At 46.8% G+C, this 26,469-nt stretch overlaps 1 protein-coding gene across 5 annotated transcripts in view; it reads left to right on the top strand.

The window, feature by feature from the left end:
* Positions 1 to 518: 518 nt before the first annotated feature.
* Positions 519 to 26,469, top strand: part of LOC105473859 (atypical chemokine receptor 3) — a 29,509-nt gene continuing 3,558 nt past the window's right edge. The window contains exons 1-3 of one of the 5 annotated variants that reach the window (XM_011727992.2): positions 519 to 783; positions 1,353 to 1,575; positions 8,262 to 8,370. Coding sequence is in view for 1 of the 5 variants with exons in the window: in XM_011727990.3 (XP_011726292.1) it covers positions 24,681 to 24,722 (42 nt within the window). In the remaining 4 variants the exon portion in view is untranslated. Of the gene's footprint in view, positions 784 to 1,352; positions 1,576 to 8,261; positions 8,371 to 15,569; positions 15,649 to 17,745; positions 17,928 to 18,022; positions 18,447 to 23,366; positions 24,723 to 26,469 lie in introns of those variants that run through there. The other 4 variants (XM_011727993.3, XM_011727991.2, XM_011727994.3 and 1 more) reach the window with 4 other exon arrangements.

Below are 26,469 nucleotides of genomic sequence, written 5' to 3' on the forward strand. Positions count from 1 at the left end.
AACGCTTGTTATTGTTAAAAAGGTAGAAAATACAGATGAACTATGATGACGCAGTTGGAACAGGGTGATTTTAGAAGTATTTGCTTACAAAGCAATGTTTACAAAGACATGCCCTCTGTGTAGGAAACTTGGAGTTGAGTAATAACATAGAGCATGTAGCCCCTGAAAGGACAAGGGAGGGAGGGACCCAGGGAGGGAGGGACCCAGGGAGGGAGGGGCCCCCAGAGCCGAGAAGTAGGGTCATAGGAAGGTTAAGGAGACGTCACGCTGGTCACTTGTATGGGCCTCTTCCCAGGCGCTAGGAGATGTCTCAGGATGTGTCCATGTCAGCAAAGTGAGAAATTTGCAGAAGTCACACATTTTAGCCAGGATCCGGTTATTCCATTTCTCTTCCCATTCTTATTTCCTTCTGCACATTGGCCCATGCTTGGTGGTTGGAGTGACACTGGCATTTTGTTTATCATGTGATGTTCTTTTTCTTACAGGACCACCCTAATTGTGTCCGTTCCAGGCCGCGCAACACCTGGCTCCACCGTTGTGGAGGAGATCGAGTTGCCTGTGGTTGGCTGCTTTGCAGTGCACCCTGGGGGAGGGTGGGAGAGCAGGTGATCTCTCTCTCCTCCTCCTCCTGCTGAGGCCCCCACGGGTGAATCCCACCCAGAAGCCAGAGGCCCCAGGAGCCTTCCAGGCAGACGGCAGGTGGAGGAAGGCAGAGAGTGGACCTGGAGGGGCAGATGGAAGATCTTGGCTCATCATATATCCAACGCCTAAAGAAAACCACAGGTGCCGTTTGGCAGATATATGCTTACAGTCCCTTAAGGCAATGCTTTAATTTTGCTTGAGGCAGAAAAAAGCAGGACAGGGAAAAACTAATAAAGAAGGGCCAGAGGCAGGGAAAACACATCGCCAAGGTTCCCAGCATAGGAGAACATAGGCTGAGCTGGAAAATGACCTGGTTGCTTGGAACAGGATCACAAATTCAGTGAGTTAAGTCACAGATGCAAAAGCACCTGCTTAAAGTCTGAGGACCAAAAAGGAAGCTCCCAATTCTCTAGCCACAGCTGAAGGCACACGTGTGGATCAGCCCCTGAAACCCCTGAAACTCAGGAGGGCTTCCCGCCCTGCGGGAGGGGCACCAGCAAGCCTGCGAACTGCGAGTGCTGGGCTTGTGGAGCGAGGCCCTTGGTTTGTGAGCGTCTGCTGCAGTAAAGGTAGTGGAGTGTCTCAGACGTCTTTAGAAAATGAAAATGTTTTCTTTGATAATGTTTTGAATATTTCGTCTCTATTTGTTTCTGTTTCTGTCATTTCGGGAAACGTATCTTGCATTGTTATTTAACAATCTGTTTGTGTAGAGCTTTGTTCAGAAAATCGTTTCCCACCTGCTGTCTACATCATAGCTGGAGAGGGTCCCGGACAGAGTTTCACAAGGACACAGTACACCAGGAGTGACGGCGAGCCTCAGGGTGCGTCCTGGGTGGATACAGAGCTCAATCTCATGGAGGAAAGTGTCACTGGAAAAAGTCCCAGGTGGCTCTGATATCTGCCCCTCTCCCTTCCTCCTTTCTGGGAAAATAAGTGAGTAAGACACAGTCCCTTCACTTTGAGGGGTTATTAATTCTTCATGCATCTTACACAAATATGTATAACGTGGAGCATCACTAAAGATCCAGAGGGAGTAACGAATTCCAAATAGGAGCAATCCAGGAAGGCCTCAGGAAGAAAGTAATGTTTAGACTAAAGACAGATGTGTCAGGGAAAGAAACTCCATAGTAACTTGAACAGGGAATGTTTAATTCAAAGAATTTTTAATTATAACAGAGGACTGGAGTAGGGAGGGATTGGCTAGAAAGAAGTAAAGAGAACTCTAAGGAACGTGGGATTAGCAGACATAGGAGCAGTCATGACCCCTAGGGCTGAGACAGGGCATCCAGGGAGAAGCCCCTGCCCCCAGGGCTGAGGCCCAGACTTTGGAGAGGGCACTGCAGCCCTCCCTGGGTGCCAGAATCCTGTCCTCTTGGGCACCAAGAAAGCTGCTCATGGGGAAGTGTCTCATTAGAGGCACCCACCACAAATAGCAGGGGGTGCAGGGAAGCGTCTGGCTGCCATGCGCTGGGAGAACTGGGCACCAGAGAAGGTATGAGCAGGGCAGGAGCTCTAGATCTAACACACCAAACTAGGAAACCAAACTCTTCCTCCTGCTGTGTCTCTCTGGCACCTCTCCTGTCAAGCTTAATATCATACCAACTGGCAAAGTAGAAATAATTAAAGGGGCCCACACTTATTTTCATGGAACAGGCAAAAAGGGTGCATTTGTAGCTGAGAAGCAGTGAGTCGATAAGCATCAGAGTAGGGGTTCGCCGAATGTCAAGTTTGGAAGTTTGTAGCTAAAAGGCGGTGAGTCAATAAGCATCAGAGTAGGGGTTCGCTGAATGTCAAGTTTGGAAGGGGCTTTAATGGTCCTATATTCCATCCCCCATCCTCAGGGTTTGAATCTCAAATCCTCACATGCCAATCAAGTGGTTGCCAAGCTCATGCTGAGGCATCCACAGCGGTAGGTGGCCTCTACTTCCTGTCTGAGATTCTCAGGAAGGTCTTGTTCACACTGAAGCCGTGCTGCTTCTAGAAATAACGAGGTCTCACCTGACAGCCCTTCAAATACATACATGAGCCGTTTTTCTGCTGTGCTTTCTCTTTGCTTTTGCTTTGTCTCTTGTAAACTACATGTCTTACCTCTGTGACAATTCAGAATCTTCATTCTATACCAATCATGGGCACGAGTACACTTCTATAGGTCTAGGGCTCTGCAGGGGTGGGGAATGTCTCCCCTCAAAAACCTGCTCCAGCTGCACTCTGACAGTGCAAAATGGAGCAGGACCATTGGACCCTTTCATATTTTGCCATTTCATCCATAACTGACCTCGTTTTGCTGGTCATGGTGATTGATCTAGGGAGTGACTCCTGATCTGTGTCAGAAATGGGACTAGGAAAGAGAAGTCTCTTTTCGCACCTGGTCATGAAACTAAGACGAAATGAGCCCTAAAAGCTGCCTTCAACTCTGATTCCAGCTTGAGAGGATGCATCCGAGAGGAGAGAGAAGCAGAGAAAAAAAACAAAGATGTCCTGATGCCATGACAGCCCCTGGTTCCTGTCATTCCTGAGGCCAACTCCGCCCCTCGCTCTGCCTCCGTGTGGTTCCAGGAGCCAGCAGATGTCTCCTTTTTTGCTTAAACCAGTTCTAGCTGGGTTTCTGGAAATTACCAACAAATAATATCAACCTACATGGCCTTCTTACCTTAAAGGAAAAAAAAAAAAAAAAAAAAGAAGCTGGAAACATTGGCTCACTCCTTTGCCACAGGGCTTCTGTAGAAGCAAATGTCACTTTAGCTAGAACTGGGAGTTTGTTGTGAAGGATGTTTAGGGACAGCATATTTAGAAACTAAGATCTTGCTCCTCCCCATGTCTTCCTTTTCCTTTCTGAACAATTCAGTCCTAGAGCAACCAGATGGGGGGAGTCTGCCATGGGAGCCACGGAGGCTCAGAGCGGGGTGAGGAGGGTGTCCAGGGTGGGGGCTCCTGTGTGAGGAGTCAGAGTCCATGTGGGATGACGGGAGCATTTTCATGGAAAGATCGCCCAGTCGGGGTATCAGGGCCCAGACAGGGTGAGGAGGACATCCACACCAGGGGACCAGGAACATGGAGGAGATGGAGCCTGAGCAAGAAGAGGGTGCTTGTGTGCAGCCAGGGTGGGGCTTGCCACGGAATGGGAGGTCAGTTACTGTGGGAGGCTGAATAAGAGCACCCAGAGAGGTCCACATGTTGAGCTCCAGAACCTGTGAATCCTCCCTTATATGGCAAAGGGGGTGTGGTTAAGTTCAGGGTCTTGAGATGGGAGATTATCCTGAATTATCTCGGTGGGGCCACTGTACTCACAAGGGCCCTTACATGAGAGAGGCAGGGAGTCAGTAGTAGGAAGTGTGAGGATGGAAGCAGAGGTTGGAGTGATTCAAGGAGGGGCCCAAGCCACAGAATGCAGGTGGCCTCTGGTAGCTAAAAATGTCAAGAAAGTAGATGTGGCCACAAAGCCTCCAGAAGGAAGGCAGCCCTGCTGGCACACTAATTTTAGGATGTCTAGAATTGTAAGAAAATACATTTGTTGTTTTGTTGTTGTTGTTTTTTGAGACAGAGTCTCATTCTGTAGCCCAGGCTGGAGTACAATATCGTGATCTTGGCTCACTGCAACCTCCGCCTCCCGAGGTTCGAGCGATTCTCCTGCCTCAGCCTCCCAAGTAACTGGAATCATAGTGCCCGCCACCATCCCTGGCTAACTTTTGTATTTTTAGTAGAAACAGGGTTTTGCCATGTTGGCAAGGCTGGTCTCGAACTCCTGACCTCAGGTGATCCCCCTGCCTCGGCCTCCCAAAGTGCCGAGATTGCAGACATGAGCCACTGCGCCCGGCCATTGGTCTTGTTTTAAGCCACGAAAATTATGGTAATTTGTTTCAGCAACAATAAGAAGCTAATCAAGTTACATCCAATGGGACTGAGCAAATAAATAATTATAACGAGGACAATGGAAGCTAGGTCTCTCACTATGGGGAAGGGAGTTACAAACATGGAAATGGAGAAAACTTGAATGAACTTTGTATAATGTATTGGAATTAGAGATGCTGGTGGGAACCAATTACTGTTAATACAGACATATGCATATATATTTTCATGTGAACATATGTCTGTCTGTGTGTGTGTGTGTGTGTGTGTGCATACATACAGATGTCTTGGCTTTCACCACTGAGAGAGCCGCCTGGGAGTTGTAACACACCAGTTGCAATGAGCACACTTTGCAACCAGATCTTGGCTTCTAAATATGGTTTTCCACTAAGGCTCCTTGGAAAGGCAGATTCCAGGGAATCTTAAAGAAAGTGCAAGATGAGCCCGCACTGACTTCTTGTGCCAGAAAACAAGGAAGTATTCAAAGAATGATGACCATACATTGAAAGGACACAGAGGCTAGCCCTCACTGGCCAAATCAGGAATAATCTGAGCTGTCAACTAAATACTGAGAGTAATGGGTTATAACTCACTAAATAGAACAGTAAACCACAAGTTCACACAGATGGAAATAAACAGATGAATAAACTGAAAGTTTGAAAATGAGACATTTGCATACATTCAAAGAATCTTCCTTCAAAATACTTATTAATGAACTAGAGAAAAGAGAAAAAGTGGAACAGCCTGACAGCCGGTTCCAATCACAGTGAACATCATCAGTCATGGGACAAATTGGCATTGGTGACCACCGGATGGGTTGCCATGAGAACACACCCTCACTTCTATGATATGCATGCCAGAAACCTGAGACCTGAATCTCATCATAAGGACCCATCAGACACACCCAAATGGAAGAATGTTCTACAAAATAATCAATCTGTTATGTTCAGATGTGTCCAGGTTATGAAAGTCAAGGGAAGACTGAGAAACTGGGCCAGACTGAAGGAAACTAAAGAGACCAGCAACTAAATGCACCACGTGATTCTGAGGAGTCTTTCTCTAGAACAGACAGCTTGGGATAGTTGTGATGCAAGGCAGGTTCTTGGCTTCGCTCAGGAAAGAATTCAACAGCCAGCTGGTGGTGGAAAAGAGCAGCTTTATTAAGTCCGGCAGTGATGCATCTCTGTGCCTGCTCCTTGGGGAGCAGGGCTACCCCACAGGCAGTGCGTGGACAGTAGTAGCCTGTGGGCCGCTGCTAGTCATATTTCCATTGACTTTTAATGACATGCTAATGAAGGGGCGGGTCATTCAGAAATAGCTAGGAAATGGGTGGTAACTTCCGGCTACTGCCATGGCATTGGTAAACTGTCATGGCGCTGGCGGGAATGGCTAATGGTGATGGGCAGCGAGAACAACCAGAGGCGCTTTTTGTGTCTTTTTCTAGTTTTGGCCCGTTCTCGATCTGGTCTGGGAGACGAGTCCTGCTGACCTCCTACCTCAGCTGGCCAAACTTGAGTGGAGTCTGGGAACTCGAAGGAAGGAAAGTGTGGATGCTAACTTCCTGATTTTGTGGTTACATTGGGACAAAGCGGAAGAATATCCCTACTTGTGGGAAATACACACTTAAGTATTTTGAGGGTGACAGGACATGAGTTCAGCAACCTTCTCTCAAATGGTTCAGGGAATAAAGATTCTTTTTGCCTTGAAAATTTACCTTGAAATTTTTCTCTAAGTTTATGGTTATTTCAAAATAGAAAGGAAGGAAGGATCTCCCTTAATAATTTTGTCTCACGTTGTTTTAAGCTCTTTAGCGTATTTTCAAAGGTAAGTGGAAATGAAAAAAATGTAACTATTAGCATATATAAAATGTAAATCTTAAAACCATGATCAACCCAAATAATTGTAGTAGATATACTGAGATATTTATTCTTTAATTCCCTTCAGGACTTAGATGTTTTTAAGCTGAATCATTTTTATGTTTTGAAGCTAAAATCTATATATTGACGTTTGAGGAGTGTGAAATCACAATACTTCAGAATGTTACCAACTTTTCAGAAAAACGCGACCTGGGTTTGACCCTATGTGCTTAGTAGCCCATTAGGCCCTCTGTGCTTTGATATACTCTCATGGCAAAAGTTTCCTGGTCTTACTAAGAGATCAGAAAAATTCTTTTCTGTGTCAAACTTTACAATGAAGTGAAAGTAGAGAAAGCAATGGTTCACTCAGAACTTTCTATTCAGGGCTTTTTCTTTTCTTAAAAACTGAAAGCTGAGAATGAAAAATTTCAAATATAGGTAACAGCAAGTAACATAAAGTATACCTATGTACCCACCAATAAGGTCTAACAAATGTGAATATTTTTGCCTAAAAAATAAAAATATTGTAAAGACGTTGAAAATATTCCTATGTATCTGTCTCTATCTCATTTCCCTCTCTCTCCCTATACCACAGGGTAACCTCTGTCCTCAAGTTGATGCACAGCCTTTCTTCCATCTGTGGTTTTTTGTATAGCTCTACAAACAATACATGCTTTGCTTTGAGTGCTTTAGAACTGTACAGAAATAGTGTCACTTTATATGAACATTCTGCAACTTGCTTTTTTTAATTGTGGTAAAATTTAATGAAAAGCATGGATCTTAACTGTACAGTTGATGTCCTTTGATAAATATGTATACCCACATAACCACTCCTCCAGTGGGAACACAAAACATTTCCAGCACCCCCAGAAAATTCCCTTCCAGTCTATCCCCACCTCTAGAGATGACTATTTGATTTCTGGCCCACAGATTAATACGACTGTCCTTCAACAGTCACATGATGTCTTTGTCAAACATCAATTGACCATAGTGTGTGAGTCTGTTTTTGGACTCTATCTTGTTTCCTTGCTCTGTTTGTTCTAGTGACAATACCATACTAGGTCCATTAATGTAGCTTTATAATAAGTCATGAAATCTCAAACTGTGAGTCTTTCAACACTTTCCATTTCAAGAGAGTGTTAGCTATTTTTAGGTCCCTTGCATTTCGATAAAATTTAAAATCAACTTGCTAATTTTGATAAAAAGAAACTTCTGGGGTTTTGATTAAGACTACATTGAATCCATGGAGCAATTTGGGAGAGCACTGACATTAACAACATTTATTTCAAATCTTTTGAATAAATATCCAGAAGTGGGATTGCTGGATCATCTGGTAGTTCTATTTTAATTTTTTTTGAGGAGCCCCATACAGTTTCCCATAGCGGCTGCACCATTTTGCACTCCTGCCAGCAGTGTGCAAGGGTCCCAGTTTCTCTACGTCCTCACCAGCACTTGTTGCCTTTTTTTCTGTAAAGACCATCCTAATAGGTGTGAGGTGATATTTCACTGTGATTTTGGTTTACATTTTCCTGATGAATAGGGACATCAGCCATTAGTCTTGAGTTCAATGATCTTTTTTCATAGACTGATCGGACATAGGTATGTCTTCTTTGGAGAAGTGTCTATTCAAGTCCTTAGCCCATTTTAAAATGAGACTATTGGTTTTTTTTTTTTTTCCTGTCAAGTTGTAGGAGTTTCTTATATATTTTAGAGATTAACCCTTCACCAGATAAATGGTTTGCAAATATTTTCCCCCATTCCATAGGTTGCCTTTTTACTCCGTTGATTGTTTCCTTTGCTGTGCAGGTTTTTAGTTTGATGTAATCTCAGTTGTTTATTTTGTCTTTTGCTGCCTGTGCTTCTGATGTCATTGCCAAAATCAATGTCCTGAAGCTCCTCCCTTTTGTTTCCTTCTAGGAGTTTTACAGCTTCAGATCTGGGTATTTATCCAAAAGACTTGAAACTGGGGTCCTGAGGAGATACAAACACTTCCCAGTTCATTACAGCACTATTCACAGTATCCAAGGTAAGGAAACAGCCTAAATGTCCTTTGTCAGATGAATGGATAAAGAAAATGTGGTATATACATACAACAAAATATTACCCCGTCTTACTAAAGAAGGAAATTCTGATATATGTGACAACATGAATGAAACTTGACATTTTGCTAAGTGAAAGAAGCCTGTCACAGAAAGACAAATACTCCATGATTCCATCTATACAGGGTATCTAAAATAGTGCATCTCATAGAATCAAAGAATGGAATGATGGTTACTAGTGGTGAAGGTTTGGGGGATGGGAGTTACTAATCAGTAAGCATAAAGTTTTGATGTATAAATGTATAACATTATATCTAGTCAATAATAATGTATTGTACACTTAAAAATTTGTTGAAAGAGTAGATCTCCTTTTAAGTGTTGTTACCACATTAAAATAAAATCTGAAAAAAGAAGAATATGGAAAGAAAATGATAACAACACAAGTGAGTCCCCAATCCATGAACAAGATCCTTTCCCATTTATTTTATTTTTCTGTAATTTCCCTCAGGACTATTTTTGTTGTTCTCAGTGTAGAGGCCATGACTGTCGTTTGTTAAATCTATTCCTATGAATTTTATGTGTTTCAAGGTGACATACACAAACACAATTGACTTTTTTTTTTTTCTTGAGACGGAGTCTCATTCTGTCGCCCAGGCTGGAGTGCAGTGGCGCGACCTCCACCTCCTAGGTTCAAGCAATTCTCCTGCCTCAGCCTCCTGAGTAGCTGGGATTACAGGTGCGTGCCACCATGCCTGGCTAATTTTTGTATTTTTAGTAGAGATGGGGTTTCACCATGTTGGCCAGGCTGGTCTCGAACATCTGATCTCAGGTGATCCACCCACCTCGGCCTCCCAAAGTGCTGGGATTACAGGTGTAATGCCATCCAACTGCACACTAACCAGAAGGGCTAACATGAAAATTACTGAATGTGAGCAAGGATGTGGAACCAACAGAATTCTCATGCACGAAGGCTTCTCCAGCGCTACATGGTGAGAAACCAGCCTTTCTTTCCTTTTAAATTTCCACTGCAGACCAAAACACATGGTCCCCATTGCATGTGAAGCTCCTCCCACACCCACCTCATAATGCAAGTGTGACAGCATCTAAACTGGTCAATGCACTGCTGGACGAGAAGAGCCTATGTCAAAGCACTGTACCCGGCCACACAATTGACATTTGTATACTGAGTTTGTATTCTTTGGCTTTTCTAAATTGACTTATTAGTTCTTGAAGTTGTTTTGTACACTTACCAGGATTTTCTGCATAAATAATCCTGTCAACTGATAATAAAAGTTGTTTTACATCATTCTTTCCAATCCATATGGCTTTTATTTCTTTTCTTCTTCCTTTTGCATTAGCTAGAGCTTCTAGTACACTGTTGAAGGGAAATGGTTAAAATGAATATCCTTGCTTTGTTCTCAATTTTAGAAGTGAAGTGTTCAACCACTGAGTATGATTTTGGCTCTAAGTATTCATAGGAGGCCTACGTCAAATTCATACACATCGAATATCAAATTGGGGAAGTAAGTCAAATTAAAATCATTCTATTTTTAGTGCACTTCAAGTTGTTATCATGAATCGATTTTGAATTTTGTCAAATGCTTTATTTTATTAATTTAGCAAGTTATACTATTTTCAAATGTTAAACTTATTTTTCATTTTAGTTATAAATTCCACTTAGTCACAGTATATCATACATATTGTTGGATTTGCTTTGCTTTTTTATTTTTAAAGGGTTTTTATATCTATCTTTATGAAGGATATTGGTCTACAATGTTTTCTAGTAATGTTCAGCTATTTTCAGTTTGGGTCTCTCATAAATAGTCCTGCTGTAAACATTTTTGAGTATTTCTTCTGATGCAATGTATACAGCTTGAAGTTGGGCATGTACCTTGCAGTGAAGTTTCTGGGTCACAGGGTATGAGCATGTTCAACTTTAGTGAATACTGCCAAAGTGGATGTGCCAATTCACATTCCTACCTTCAGGGACAGCAGTGCCCCTCAGAGTGTGGACTGTGAGCTATTTGTTATTAGATTGCAATGAGGTAAGTCTAGAAATCAAGCGTGAGCATTTAGAAACTTTTATAGAAATTTGATGTTGCTTTGACATCAAATATTGCTTTGACATAGGCTCTTCTCGTCCAGCAGTGCATTGACCAGTTTAGATGCTGTCACACTTGCATTATGAGGTGGGTGTGGGAGGAGCTTCACATGCAATGGGGACCATGTGTTTTGGTCTGCAGTGGAAATTTAAAAGGAAAGAGAGGCTGGTTTCTCACCATGTAGCGCTGGAGAAGCCTTCGTGCATGAGAATTCTGTTGGTTCCACATCCTTGCTCACATTCAGTAATTTTCATGTTAGCCCTTCTGGTTGGTGTGCAGCTGGATGGCATTGTGACTACAGTTTGTATTTCCCCAATGACTAAGGAAGTTGCCGGCCTTTTCATATGTGTATTGGTTTCATATGTGTATCTGCATATTCCTAGGTGTGAAGTACTTCCAATTTTCAAAGTATATGTGTTAAGTTTTCCTAAAACATTTACCCTGAATACTGTTCCCCCGCCCTCCTCCCATATTTCCATGATGAAGCAGGTGGGCAAAATATGGAGAGGACAAAAACCTGATTCACAAGTGTCATTCACCTGACTTTATTCGTTTAGTCAATGTTTATGAGCGTCCGGCACGCGCCAAGCACAGTGTGTGGAAACAGGGATGCAGAAATGAATAGAATAGAAATGTTCTTGTCCACTAGGGATTTATACTCCAGTTGTGGAGAAGATAGATAGTGTGCTGATACCTTTGGATGGTAGTAAGTGCCATGAAAAAATAGGATAACAAGAAAGTAACTAGGATGGGAATATTCTTTGGATAGAATGGCGAAAGAAGGTTTTCTAAAGTCATTATATTAAAGCCTGCATCAAAAAAATGAGAAGCAGGTGGCCATATAACAGGCCAGAAAGAGAATTCCAGGAAGCAGGAATGTCAGGTGCAAAGGCCCTGAGGTAGAAGCAAAGTGGTCTGAGGGTTAATTAGAGAACACTCCTTTACTTTGGTGAAAATTGACACAATAGATGCCATAGACACCTAGTGCGGTGGATACTGGTGGTGCTGCTCCCAGATGCAGGGACCCCCTTAGGTTCTGATGTGCCCCTCCTTCACCGTTAATGTGGGTTTACTGCCCAGGCTTGTGACTGGAACTAACCCTTGAGAGACTGTCTGTAGGTGGGTTACTGGATCCACTGTGCCCACACAGGCTGTGATCAGGAAGTACCTGAGGGGCTGCACTCTCCCTCCTACCACCCAGCAGCCCTAATCTGGTAGTTGGAGGATGTAGGGGTATGAAACCCCAGCCCCTGTGACAGCAGCTGGGGTGAGGCAGAAGAATAGGGTCTGGAGACAGGCAGCCTAAGACCCACTAGCTTCTGACTTCTTGGAACTGGACTGAAAGGAAAACTCCACCTCTCCATGCCCATGTGACAGGGGGCCAGAGGCCCCTCCCTCTACAAAACCCCCTCTCGGGAAATGCCTCTGATTGGTCAGAGGCCAAGCCTTCACTTCAGCCTGATTGGTCACAGGCCAATCCTTCATTCGCAGAAGGTGTAACCAGTTGGAGGCCTCTATTGGAGGCCTCTAAAGGGTACCTAGGGGTGTTACCAAATCCTTCTAGTTTAATAAAAACCCTAAAGAACATTGCAACTGGGGCTTTTGAGCCGCCTGATGGATCCTGCTCCCACTCTGTGGAGTGTACTTTCGCTCAATACATTTGTGCTTTTGTTGCTTCATTCTTTTGTTGCTTTGTGCATTTTGTTCAATTATTTGTTCAATGTGCTAAGAACCTGAATGACTCAGTCAAGACCTTCTATCTGGTAACAGGGGCAAACTCAGGGTGTCATTCAGGCTCAGAGAGCCATGGGGATCACACTGAGGCTGGGATTTAGCCAGAAATCATACCCTTGGTTGTCCTTTTCTATTTTCTTTCCTAGTTTTTTTTTTTTTGTTTTTTGTTTTGTTTTTTTTCTGAAAGCACTTCCTTAATAAATCAGTTGTCCCTGAACTCTTAACTTAGGGTCTGCTTTTAAGACTTAAAAAAGTCTGCAGTCTTAGGACTTAACACCCCTGCTATAGGTTTCTACAATTGTTTTTCTTTTTCTTTTAATGATATGTTTTTTTCTGTGGTACTAGGTAAGAGCATCAGGCACACTTGGGTTGGAATGCCAATTGCTATTCAGTCATAGCCACCCTTAGGAAGGTCACCTACTCTCTCTGGGTCTCAGTTTCCTCAATTACAAAAGTGGGACAAAGACAGTGCCACCTTTATGGCTGCTCTGAAGATTAAATGAAAGAAGATAGGCAACATACTTAACAGAAAGATGGGAAAACAGTGAACACTCAGATTTACCTATGACTATTAAACCTTTCTAAACTTCATCAGAGAGTTCAAAAAAATGTTGTCAAGCCTTGGGATATACATCTGTTGCATTCCTTTAAAAATGTATGGTATCACTGGAATTTGGCTGGGGACAGAGGAGAGAGGAGGAAGAGAAATAGCCATTCTAGGTAGTTGCAAGGTACCATTCATGTGTACCTTCTCATTTAATCCGGACAAGCACCCAGTTAGAATAGGAGGTTCTATTATAATTATTAAAGATAAGAACCTAACACTCAAAGAGGCTGTTATCTGAGGAGACATGGTGTTGAAGAGGTTAAAATATGTGATTCCAGCATATTGACTTAAGTTCGACACTTTAAAAACAGCAGGTGCAACAAGATGACTTTGACCTTCCTGCTGTTTCTTAAAAGCAGAGGGTGAAATTCCTATATGAAAGATGCCCTCCCTAGATGATGCAACATTTTTATATAGTCAAAGTTGAAACTGAGAGAATTCTGTACAGATCTTGTTAAAAATAACTCTCATCTTTTAAGCCTCTCCACATACTTTAGTGGCTTCTTCACAACGAACTCTTCTCTGTCCAATCCACTACATAAGTAACTGACTTCAGCTACTTCTTTGGGGCCTTCATTTCTTTATGAGGCTCCTGTGCTGCGTGAAGTTTGTATTAAGTTTTTCTTCTCTTCATCTATCTTATGTGGATTAAATTCTTGGACCCAGATGGGATCCTAAGAGGATGGAGGTAGACTCTTCCCACCCCTACAGTGTGTATATATCAGGGTTCCAAGCCAGGTTGTCTGGACAGAGGAACCCAATTCCCTTGAGTTGAGGGGCTGACTTTGCTTTTAGGCCCTCGCCCTGCAGAAGGGGCTTGGTGTTGCTCTTATTCTGCGGGAAGGTCCAGTCCCAGCTGAAATGACTCCTGCCATACCCAGCTACTAGATAATGAAGCTTCTTCCCAGGGTCACAACTCCAAGAATGATGAACGCCTTGTCCTCAGGCCAGTGGCGCAGTTGAGCCTCTCTGGGGTCATATCACAGTCACCATAACTGCACTGTCTCTACCCTAATGGGGCTCCCAGAGCAGAGACCTTACCTGCCGCCGCTCTGGCCCACCAGGATCCTCGCACTTTTAAGTCAGGTGCGGTTTCAGGAAGAAGCTTGGTGGTCCCACATCTACAGGCAAAGCAGATCCCAGAGCAGAGAGAGCTGACCGCCTGCCCTGTGGGGTGCACAACCCCAGGTGCAGATAACAGACAGGGAGGGAGGAAGGAGCTTAGCTGACCCTTTTCCAACAGGCACTCAGGGGTAGCAAAACATCCAGGAACTTTGAGTTCTGGGTCAGCTGGGACAGCTGTAGGGACAGCGTCCTGTTCGTGCCTTCTCTGAGTTTTCTATTAGGTGCCACCAAACACATTCCTACCCAAAGGAACCATTATGTAGGACCTTATTAAAAAGGTTAGAATATGCATTCTGGCATGGTAACTGTTTAAGTGAAAGGCACTTGAAAAACAGCAGGTGCAAGATCACTCTCCCCATATCAGAAGGAAAGACAGCATCCTTATCCTTAGGACTAGAAGCTGCCACCTAAAGAATACTGCACAGACCTCGTTAGAGTCACTCTAATCTTTTTAGTCACATTTTCAAAGTTTTTTCTTATCTGTTCAATCCAGTATTTAAGTAGTGGATGCCAACTGCTTGCTCGGGTCTGCCCTCCCTCCCTCCCTCCCTTCCTTCTTTTCTTCCTTCCTTCCTTCTTCTTTGCTCGGGCGTGCAATTTCTTTCTTTCTTTTTCTTTCTTTCTTTCTTTTTCTTGCTTTCTTTGCTTGGGTCTTTCTTTCTTTCTTTCTTTCTTTCTTTCTTTCTTTCTTTCTTTCTTTCTTTCTTTCTTTCTTTCTTTCTTTCCTTTCTTTCTCTCTCTCTCTCTCTCTCTCTCTCTCTCTTTCTCTCTCTCTCTCTCCCTTCCTTCCTTCCTTCCTTTTCTTTCTTTCTTTCTGACGGAGTCTCGTTTCTTTCTCATTCTCTCTTTTTTTCTTTTTTTTTCTTTTGACAGAGTCTCGCTCTGTAGCCCAGGCTGGAGTGCAACGGAGCAATCTCGACTCACTACAACCTCCACCTCCCGGGTTCAAGCGATTCACCTGCCTCCCGAGTAGGTGGGATTACAGGCGCGCGCTACCGCGCCCCGCTAATTTTTTTATTTTTAGTAGAGATGAGGTTTCACCATGTTGACCCGGCTGGTCTCGAACTCCTGACCTCGCGATCCGCCCGCCTCGGCCTCCCAAAGTGCTGGGATTACAGGCGTGAGCCACCACGCCTGGCCGGGTCTGCATTTCTTTATGAGGGCTCCCATGCCGCGTGAAACTTGCCGTGTGCTTTCCTCCTATTCATCTATCTTGTGTCAATTTAATTCTCGGACCCAGCCGGGACCCCTAGAGGACGGAGGTGGAGTTCTGCCCTTACACTGAAAACACAAACTTCCAAAACAGGGACACTCTTCAAAACTTTGAAAGAGACCTTTTAGGTCCTAGGGCAATTGAATCTCGTTTTCTTAAAAAGCCCTGCTTGCTTATCCTCTCGTTTTCCCCCAGGACTGTTTTCTGGGACTGAGTGGGAGGCCCAAGGAGACAGCAAAGTTCAGGCCCCAAGCACCCAGCTCCTCCTCCCAGGGTGCGAGCCTGCCCAGGGTTCCCGACCCACCCCGCCCCATTCCTCGCCGGCACTTGGTCCGCCCCTCCCCGTCTGGAAGCCTCCCGCAGCCCCGCCCGGCGGAACTAGGGGACGGGTGGGGAACGTCAAAGGGCGAGGGCGGTGACCCCGGGGCCCGAATCCTCTCAGGCTCCTGGGTCGGGTGCCCGGCCGTGCGTGAGTGCGGAACAAGTATGGGCGCGGGGCCGTGCGTGGGTGCGGGGCTGGGTGGGGGCCCTGGGTGGGCGCGGGGCCGGGGCTGGCGGGGCAGGGCGTGGGGCTGTAGGAGAGCACGGGGCCGTGCGTGGGTGTGGAGCTGGGTTCAGACCGTGGGTAGGCGCGGGGCCGGCGCTGGCGGGGCAGGGCGCAGGCTGCTGCAAGGCGGCCTTGTGGATTCTGGCCCCGGAGCGAGGGCGGGCCCCGGACGCACGAAGTGGGTTCTCCTTTTCAAAAAAAACTGCGTTGCGTTTTCCTTCCTCTAGCTTGGAAACAATTTGCTCTTTTTTCCCCAGTCTCTGCCATGAACACTTGAATGTGCATGCAACTGCAGAGCTTAATGCCACAACCTCCAGGAGATTGGGGAGAGGGGGAAGCTGCCCAGGATGGGGGTGGGAAAGCAAAGGAAAATGGAGAACGTTAGCAACTGCATCCTGTCAGGGGTCCCCCGTCCATGTGGCCTTTCTTCCAGCGACAGCACACTTAGCTCAGAACAGATTCACACCCACTCTGTGTTTCCACCGGGCGCGCCGGCTCTGCAATGCGGAGCGCGTTCTCTGAAGGACAGGCCCTGGAGTCACCGCCACAGCCACAGAAAGCGGAAACCGAGCCTCTGTCCAGAGGGGATCCCAGTACATTTCCAGCAGGTTCAGACACAGGGTCCCCCACAAGAAGGAAACAGGACGGAAAAAGTCAGTACACGTATGCTGTGGAGGGTCGAGGTCTTGCCTAGATCTTGGGTGTGGGTAGTCGTAGCCGCTCGCAGTTTTCCTTTCCAGCATCTCTGGCGAGCATGGAGATGTGCTCGGGGCCGATGTGACACGAAGAGTGATTGCGCCGCTCTGCAGAGGCGGTGGCGCGACGCTGCGCTCGGGCTGGGAAAGGCCGGCCCCAGGGCGACCCCTCCAGAGGCCCCCGGAGAGCAGGTGTGCGCCTCGCCTCCCGCTGGGCAGCCAGTTCAGGAGAAAAATGTGAAGCTTTTATCTAAACAAAATATTTCTTTTGTTAAGGGCTTTCTCCACACTGAGACTTTCTAGCCACGTGAGACTTTGACCTCCCAGTCCCCCAGATTCAGCGCTGGGACCGAGCGTCTGCTGTTATTTTTAGTAGAAGTATAAAAAGAATCTCAAAGTTTTAGCTCTGGAGAAGGCGTGAATACAGCTGGTGCCTTCACACACTCCACTTGAGCCGCTCTTAAAGAACTCCAGGAGATGAGAAAGCAATACGAAAGCCAGAGCATTGCACATGAGGACGGGCTGGCGGGTGGCCTTTGGGTCCCTGTCGTATGGGTGATTTTTGTAAATGGGGCATTAGAGATGAGTATCGCCTGGATCACATTTTTAGGTTGAATTCCTCCCACGGGGGGAACTTTAGGAATACGCTTCCAAATAAGAATGTAGATTTCAATAATTGTAGTAAAGTGTTTGCCAAACTCATCTCAGAAAAAGACATTATCGAAAGGCATTTATTATCTTCTTAATGCGTGTCTGGCACTGGGCAGACACTGTGGAATACTATCTTGATTAGAGTCTCAAGGATTTTGTACCTGAAGTCCTTTACAAATAAAAGTATTCAAGTATATTCTATTATAAAGACTCTTTTTCCCCAGTTTGGGGATATACGGTGTGGTATCGACTCATTGGTCATACCAAAACTGTTACTTCTGTTTTGGAGGAATTAGCAAAGAAAACCCAGGCTTAGCAAATCAACACCGAAGTTCAGAAGTTCAGAGTAATTTGTCTTGGGAACAAAGTCCTCCCTAGAGCGAAGAGGCATTCGCAGGAACTCTTGGTGTTAATGGGATTATTCAAGATATACCTGAGACCAGATAAATATTTGATGATTTTGCCAAGCACTAGAGTTTCTTGACAGTTTTTCTTTGGCTGACGTTTTCCCCAATGGGGTTCGGACTTTGTGGCTTCATCAGATTTTGCAAATGAAAGAAGGCTGGGGTTTCCCAAGAGTGCGCTTGTGCAGGAAACAACAGACTAGTGAGGTTTACAAGAGGGGTGTGTTCTGTGTGTGTGTTTGTGTGTGTGTGTGTCTGCCTGTGGGATGGGGGTGGCACGGGGGAGAGAGAGATGTGGGTTACAAAGCTGCCATCTAGAGGCGAGAGGCTCTTTTCTGCAGTGTATATAATGCAAGTCTGCAGCCAGCAGAGCTCACAGTTGTTGCAAACTGCTCAGCACTAAGGGAGCCAGCGCACAGCACAGCCAGGAAGGCGAGCGAGCTCAGCCAGCCGAGCCAGCGCAGAGGTAAGGAAACAGTGCTGGGGCAGCAGCTCTGCTTGGAAAGAAGGCATGGCTTCTGCTCTTAAGCCAAGGAGTCTTTTTCAAAGGACTTCTTTCAAATCGCTGAGATGGGTGCTTTTGAGTCTGCGGGTCTGGTTTCTAAAAACCCAGGCTGTACGTAGCTGCATTGCAAAGTGCTTTTGCTAATTCGGAGGGCTTCACCTTTCGCTTCAGAAAGCAAAGGGCAATTTTCTTAACTCACTTGCAGAAGGAAATTTCCTTGTGTATTTAGGAATCTGGTATTTATTTGCTGTGTGGCTATTTAAGCTCCAGTAAGCAGGGGAACTTTGCAAGAACACAGACTATCCATTCTGCCTGACCAATTTGGCATGGGGATTAGCTTGGCACCCCCTGTTTACCTGTTTTGCTTCTAGTATATCAGTTTGGAAACAGATAAAATTGGCAGTAAATACGTAATTCCAGAACGATGAACACTTTATGAAGAGGCATCCTTAATGGAGCAGAAAACTGCTGAGAATCTTTGTGAGTCCAAGATGTATTTGAATTCAGTACTTTGGGGGATTTACCAGAGTCTGTAAGTCCGGAAGCTATAAACGTGAATGTTAAATACAGCCCGGTCTTCTCTTCTCTTGATGGCACGCTTGCTAATCTGAGTACTGTTCTCTTAGAAGGTGTTAAGTCCAACTTCAATTGTTGGGGGGGGGGGGGCGGGAGGGAAGCACACACACAAGTCTACTATTTTGCAATTTAAATATACTCTTCAGGTAAAATGTGGATTTTGTTCAATTTTGTTGGCATGTGCAAAGATTCAAGGAGTGGCTGAGGGAACTTTGGAGTGAGGTCAGGAATGGGTGGTTAGCCAAGACTTGTAACTTCCAGGGAGAATGAGAAGTTGTAAAAGTCAGACTGGCTGTCTCTCTTTCTCTCTTCCTCTTTCTGTCTTTCTTTCTTTCCTTTTGCTCACAACAGGATTACTTAGTTTTTCAAAAGTGGGAGAGAGCTTCCTTAACTGGTTTACAGCCCTTTGAACGTATTTGGTGCAGTGACATCCCCTGAAATTTCAGTCTGCAACGTCTCAACATGGTCACTTTGTTCTTTTCTTTTTTAAAGGCAGATGCTGCCTTTAGTGTCCCTTTATTTATTCCAGGAAAAATGTAGACATCAGCTAGGCACTCCTAGCAAAGAAAGTGGAGGCTGCTGGTTTCTGTGCTTTAACTTTCCATAGATTTCAAATGAATAAACTGCTCGTCCTTCTTTCATCAGAATATGAGCTTTCCCCAGATGGAAAGCCTTTTTCTAAAGCAAAGTTGCACATGGGAGCTCTAGCTTGGAAACAATTTGCTCTTTTTTCCCCAGTCTCTGCCATAAACACTTGAATGTGCATACAACTGCAGAGCTTAATGCCACAACCTCCAGGAGATTGGGGGGAGGGGGAAGCTGCCCAGGATGGGGGATGGGAAAGCAAAGGAAAATGGAGAAATGGCTGTAGTTTGCTGCCTATCAGCCTTTTTCTTTTAAGGGGCAGACGTTGCAGTCGCCGTTTTAAAAAAGTTCCATAAAGTATCGCCAAGGCAGCATGCCTGTGCAGCACACACACGACTTTGGGGGGGTGTTTCCTCCGTATGAACAGCAAGTCGTTGAAGCGTTGAGAAGGTATTATGATTTTTAATCAGGCCCAGAACAGGCCAAGTATAGGCTTTCTGAATGAAAAAAAAAAAACAAAACACAAAACACACAAAAAAACCCCAAAACAAAAAACCCTACTTAATCAGGAACAGTGGCTTTTTGTGTGGATCATTTGAGGAGAGAGCTCCTGTTTTCAAGTCGATGTGAGGGAAATTGGTTGAAGTTACTCAAACCTGAGGCTGAAGGGCAGTCACTCTATAAACCTTAAGAGTAACCGAGGGGAAAGAAAAAGACGTCAAAGATTGCAAACCTTTAGATTTTTCTCAGTGATTTTGTACAACATGAGGGGAATTTGGGGCCAGAAGGCATTTGTACCTTTAAACCAAGCAACCGAAGAACTTAGTTTTACTCTTAGAAGCAAGAACAGTATTAAAATGCCTTCAATTGGATTGCATGTGTGTAGGTATAATTTAGAAAGAAACTAAAGATTGTGTCATGTCAAGTGTTATTAAAGTCCAGGAAAGAAAAGACAAAGCTCCAGGACACATATTTTCTGTTGAAATAAAAGCGAGCAAGCCAGAAATAGACAGATCAGGACAAGGAGGGGTGCAGGGGCTGTTCTTGATTTTGAATACTTGATGGTTTCCTGCAGGGAATATTTGATGCTTTTATCTACTAATTTGGAAGTGGGAAAAAAAGGCATTATTGCTTCGATATTAAAGTGATCAGGGAATTCCATCATTTTATGGTGACAATTTTAAAGAGCCACAGGTAGTTTTGGAAGCAGACTGCGTTTTGTTCCAGGCACTGAAAAGGCGGAGGGGGGCCGAGACTATCTCAGGTGGCCTTGAACCGCTGTCGGCAAAGGGACAGATAACGAGCCCAGGGCAGTGTGGGGGACTTTGCGTTTTGAAGGCTGGGTCAGCCAGATAGTAAGCGTAATTTGCTCTTCCTGCTATAACAGATATGTGGGCATCCTCCCTCAGTTGTATATGCAGAGCCTAAGTTTGCACAGCATCCTCCTGGGAAACCCATTGTGTCTGGCTGAGGGCGGGGGGTGAGGAGGCTCTCCTAGCCTGGCTGACCTCCCACTGCCTCGTCCTTGTCCTAAGCTGGGTGGGAATCAGGGCTCTGATTACAGTGGGCCAGCCCAGACGGCAGCATTTGTGACGTGGGAATCTCTGGACCTGCTCTTGTGGGTATAGCTTTGCTTCCCTGTCGGGCAGCTGAGCACAATAGACCAGATCAGGTTTCTGGATGTGGGATTTATTTGATCCACCAAATCCTTAAAGTGGACGAGGATGCCCCACGTGTTCATGTGAAGTATGTCTAAGGACCCTGAGAAGAGGTGGACTGTATCTGAATCAGGGTATAGAGTTTTCTGTAGTTACTGTTTTTTGAGTTCTCAAGCAATTCAAAGCAGGTACGTACGTGCATAAAATAAGATCACTCACGGTCACTAGTGAATGTGCAGTTGAGACTGTTTCCCATTGCTGGCAGCAGAGGTGACAGACAGCTCTCCATTCTGCTATCAGCCCTAGCGGATAGTCACAGAGAGTCCGCCTGGGCCGAAGCTTCCGTGGGTTTCTCCCCTAGGTTACTTGGTTGGTTTCCCCATAGATGTGATGTAGCATTGGTTAAAAACACACAGAGACACACACATGCACACACACATCCCCCACTCAGTGATGCGCAGTTGCCTAATGGTTCTTCGGAGGTAGTGTGGATTCTCCTGATCTAACTTCCAGGCTCAGCGTAAGCCGGGGCTAGCCTGGTGGAAGAGGTGTTACCTGCTCCAAGAGACCAGAGCGTTTGCTTTTGTAGCATGACTCCCGCTGGAGAGTCCCTGGAGATGTTGGAAAGGGGAAGAGAACTCTGTTCTTAGCCACAAGCCTGCCATAACCCAGTCTCTTCACCTGGCCTGGCCTCAGTTGCCAGGTGTGCAAACAGTGAGGGCCACTGTCCCAGCTCTTGTCTGGGACAATACCGAGTTTCTTCATGAAATTCCTTTGTAGGACACAGGTCTCACACTGCAGAAAGCCAGTGAAGGAGGCAGAGGTCCTGCAGGGCCCAGAGGGCCAGAGGGCCCCTCGTTTGGGAGCTGGTCCTGGGGCCCCAGGCCTGGCCTGGGTTATCTTATCTGTGCCACTGTAGAGGAGTGACGTGTGTGTAGCAGCCTGGTCTGCACCCAGCTACCAGAGCAGCCCACTGCAAAGCCGCCTGTGGGGTTCGTATTACCTCCATTCTCAAAGCTTCCTCTGCCCCAAAGCTATGGCCTTGCTCTAGACCTTCCTGGTTCCTGCATGGATAAGCCCAGGCCACATTTCTTGCCCACCCTTTAAGGCCCAACCCTTACCTCCATCTGCTCTCTGTGGAGAGTCCTTGCCTCAGCCAGGCTGGGTGACTCTACCCGTGGCTGTGCCTTCCTGGAACATCCTTGATCACCGCTACCTCCTTGAAGGCCCCATAAGCCACCAGAGTAGAAACCCCTCATCTTCCTGCTGAAGGGGCATGATGGGCCTGCGCGCCTTCCCAGTTAGCCGGAGGGGGGGGTCTCGGGGATTGCGGGGAGACGTTTCTGATCTGTTGTCCTCACGTGCCCCAGAGCAGTGCCTCCTCGAACAAGAGGCTCAGTCCGCCCACACCAGCTCGGTGACGATTTCAGAAAAGTCTCTCCTGGACGCCCGTCTCCGCTGCTGGCCACGGTCGCGGGTCTCGGTGGACCATGATTAACTGCTGGCTCATTGAGCACCTACTGTGTACAGCTGTAGCTGTATAAAGTTACAGAAGACTTGGTGGGGGCTTCGGGGCTTGGTAGGAATGAGGTGGAGGGGCAAGAAACGTGAACAACGTCATGGTACAAAAGACATTCCAGAATAGAGATGTGCGGTGTGCGGCCAGGAGAAGGTGGGAGAATCAGAAGGGCAGAGGGCATCAGTGGGGAAGAGTTTGTGATTGGAGACTGCAAACATATGGAAGGGAGTTTGGGGGAACACTGGCTGGGTGCCTGAACATGTGGCATTCTCTGGAAGGAACTAACCAGCGTGAGGACATGCTGATTGCATACTTAGCCACCACCCATGGAGGCTCTAAACCTGAGTGCTTCTAATTCTGGCTTCACCCTCAGCTTGCAGAGTGAGCCCAGGGAGACCATTTGGATGCAGCTGAATACCCCAGGCTGCTTGCCGCAGCACGGTCGTTGTCAAGGATACTTGGTTGATGAATAAAAAATCCCAGAAACGAGAGGTGAATCTCCGGGAAAAGTCCTGCAGTTGACAAGAGGAGCCCCATCTGGGCTGTGAGTGACAGAGGAGTCCCTTTGCCGGCCATAGGCTGGAAGGGATGCAGGGCTGGACAGGTGCTCGCCACTGCCGGCTACAGGGAAGTTCTCTCCCTGTCACTGCAACGTGCGACAGGGCCGCTAAAAAGGTGACCCCTGTACGAAGGAATGAATGAGATAAAACAGAGCAGGCGCTGGGAAAAAGGGAATGAAAGCTGACGTTCACTGCTTTTCGTTCTCCCTTGGGTCGCTGTGGTCCAGGAAAATGGAACATGAACCTCGATTGTTTGCGGACCATTCCTCCCTTTAAGAAAATTTACATAATTCTTGATGTCAAATTTCAAATAACACAGGAGTTTAAAGAGTAAAAACTACACGTCTCCTTTTGTTCCCTCCTCCTACCCTCCCGGCCCCAAGTTTCATACTTACTGCAGGTCTTTTTCTATGCCTTTGTGCACATGTATTTACATATAAAAATGCATAAGTGTAATTTTTGTGTGTCTTTCTGCATAGCTGGGATTGTGCTGTGTGTGTGTGCGTCTGCGCATTGTCTTTCACTGAACAGCATGCCGTAACTCTCCCTGTGGATGAAGGGAGGCCTCCCTCTCACAGCTGTATTATATTCCAGATGGCGGAGACCCAGGCTTTACTGAGTCATGCCTCTGTTGAAAGACATTTATGTTTCTCCAGTGTTTGCTCGTAAATAAATACTGCTTTAAAAAACATCTTGTATACATTTGGAGACACATGAATATTTTGAGGAGAGAAATGTGTGAATTTGTATCATCACAGAACTGGAAAGAAACGTCTTTTGTTCTGCACTCCCTCCCCTTCCTTCCCCCTGGAATCTTTTATGCAGAAACCTTAGAACCTGAGTGTCAGAAGTGGGTCTCATTCCCCTGCCTGCCCTGGCGTGGGCACGGAGGCCATAGAAACCCAGTCAGTGGGCAGGTTTGATTCACACCCAGAAATGGTTCTTAGACCCTGGCCTCAAGCGGGAATGGAATTGCTGGTTGATTCCAGCAAAGGGTGACTGGTCTAAGTGGAATGTCTCCTTCAGACCCTGTGGCTATTGGCTGTCCCAGCTTCCCAGCGTCAACAGACCCGGCACAGGCTGAGAGGCATTAAGAATGTATACAAGGACCCAAGGGCTGGCCCATCCAGATCTGTGCGGAATGCAATCAGCTCTTTCTGTATGGGATGAGGTAATCCCCTGCTTTTGCTTGAGGGGACCTGTGATTTCTGTGTAGGGCCCTCTGGGGGTTCATTAGAGGCCTCCCTCCCTCTCTCCACTTTCAGATTTTGCAGGGAGCTTTGTCACCAGGCCTTTGGGAACCAGGGGCCCTGGGTACACATTTCATAGTTTGCCCTATGAAGCCTTTGTTCCTATCAGGGATTCTGAGAGTGTCACTTGTTAAGGTCTAAGCAGGTAATTTAGGAAGATTCTTTGCTCCAATGGCGGACGCACACCATCAGTGAATGGTATTCAATGCAAGTGGGCCCTGCCCACCCTAAACGTCCTGCACGCAGGCTGGGGCGGCCAGAGCCTTTGTCGCAGACCACATTCCATGTTACGTGGCAGTTCCCTATTTTGAATAAGGGGATTGATTGTCTTTGTCAAATAATAATCTGTTTTCTGGAGACAGCCCTTGTTTCTGAAACCTAATGCATGAAAAATACCGAAATGACGAAAGGCTGAGCTATTGTATGACACTTTTTTTGTTGTTGTTGTTGTTTGTTTTCTTTAGCTCCCATTTAAATTTGCAGAGGACTTGATGACTGCACTGTCTGCTTAATCTCCCTTTTCGCTATACTTTCCTTCCTTTATCTGACCACTGGAGCTTTTGGTGATGGGAAGGAAGAGGCTGGTCCAGGCCCCTAGAGGAAAGCAGGTGATCAGGGTATGGGGCTCTGACTTCGTTTCCTGGCCAGTCCCAGTGTGGGCTGCTGTTCCTTGGGCTGGTTAGTGATTGAGGATTGGTGATCAGGGATCGGTGACTGATGATGGGTGGCCGGTGATCGGTGGGGCAGTGAGGAGCTCCAGCCTCTGCTCTCTCATTCAGCCCTTGGGCAGCAACAGCCACACCCTCTTTGGAAGTTTCCCACTGTGCCACCCAGGAGGGGAGAAGCAAGGAAAGGGGAGGACGGCCGAGCGGGGAAGGGCCTATCTCAGAAATACTATTTTTGACTCAGAGGACCAGTGGCCCCTAAATCAAATTTTCTTTGCCCAAAGAGGCAGAGGTAGAAAGCCAAGGACTGGATGGGGGTCTCTGAGCCCTCTTCCACCTCTCAGTCCCACTCTGAGCTCTAAGAATACTGAAGGCTGCTGGTAGCTCAAAGCGGGTGAGTGTCTGTTTTGTGCTCAGAATGGAGGAACTGGAAGGAAGGACACACTGGAGGTGTGGGAACCAGGCGTCTTCTCACTGAGTGACCTGGCCTTCCGCAGGGGCCGTCCATGCCGAGCAGTGGCCAGGCACCTGGCCAGCCGGCACCTGACATGTTTCTACACTGGAGGCCGAGTAAGACCTGAGCCAGAGGACTGTCACCATGGTGGGGGAGAGAGGTGGGGCAGATTCGGGATCCAAGTTCTGGCGAACAAAGACTGAGGGTCATTTCTTTCTAGCCCCTGTGAATGGCCCAAACCCCAGGATTTATGGCAGCTTCTGCTGAGTGGCTGTGCCAGTGGGGACAGAGCAGGGAGCCCAAGCCAGGCACCAGCCGAGCTGCCCTTTGGACCCAGCTGCTGTCCCTGCTGCTGCCCAGCTGTGGGGCCGTCCTCCATTCAAGCTCTTCTGCTCCCCGGGACTCTGGGGTCAGATGAGATCACAGGTGAAAGTGTTTTGGAAACCAAGCCATGATGCAAATGGGACAAAGGAAAAGGTGGCTGCAGTAGAGCCATGTGGGAGACCAAAGGTGACATCCTTGTCTCCTGGAATCACAGGGTGGAGAGTGGAACGTCAGCTCTGGGTGGTGGCCAAGGGAAGGTGGAGATAGTAGCTTCAAGGCACAGCCTGGGGCTGGCTGTCCGCCCTGGGGGCAGTCTGGCAGGCCAGGGTTTCCTCAGCTCCCTGCTGGGCCTACGTCCTTTTGGAGTTCTAGAGCTGCGTCTTAGGACAGGTGTGCCGAGCCTCCTACTTTGAGTTTCTGTCCTGACCTTGACCTTGCTCACCTCCACGGGCACCCTCCCATGCTTGGGCATCAGGACTTGTCATAAGTCAGTGGTCACAGGGCTTGATTCCTCCTAGTGGGTGACTCTGAGGACAACCAGGCCTCCCGCTGCAGGACCAGCGTGGTTCCCTCCATGAAGGGCTTTCAGAGTGGGGAGGGGATGCGGCTGTCATGGGAGGCCCAGCGCTTTCTGTCGGCCGTGGAGGACACCGAGTCAGGTTAGGTCACCAGGAGGGGACCCCACGGTGATTTACATCCTGCAGAGGGAAGTGCCCAGAAGCCTGCAACAGTCTCCGCTAAGTGGGGTTCAAGCGAGGTCCTCTGCTGTGAATGATGGGGCTGTGGAGCCGAGGCCGCGCAGTTTCTCACGTTTCAGGGATTCTGTTCCTATTGTCCCAAAGGAGAAACTCATCAAACAACCCAGTGTCTGTGTGAGCCTGTGAGTCTCCCTCCACCGGGGATATTTATTAC

The sequence above is a fragment of the Macaca nemestrina genome, chromosome 11, assembly GCF_043159975.1.
Source record: "Macaca nemestrina isolate mMacNem1 chromosome 11, mMacNem.hap1, whole genome shotgun sequence".
Lineage (NCBI taxonomy): Eukaryota > Metazoa > Chordata > Mammalia > Primates > Cercopithecidae > Macaca > Macaca nemestrina.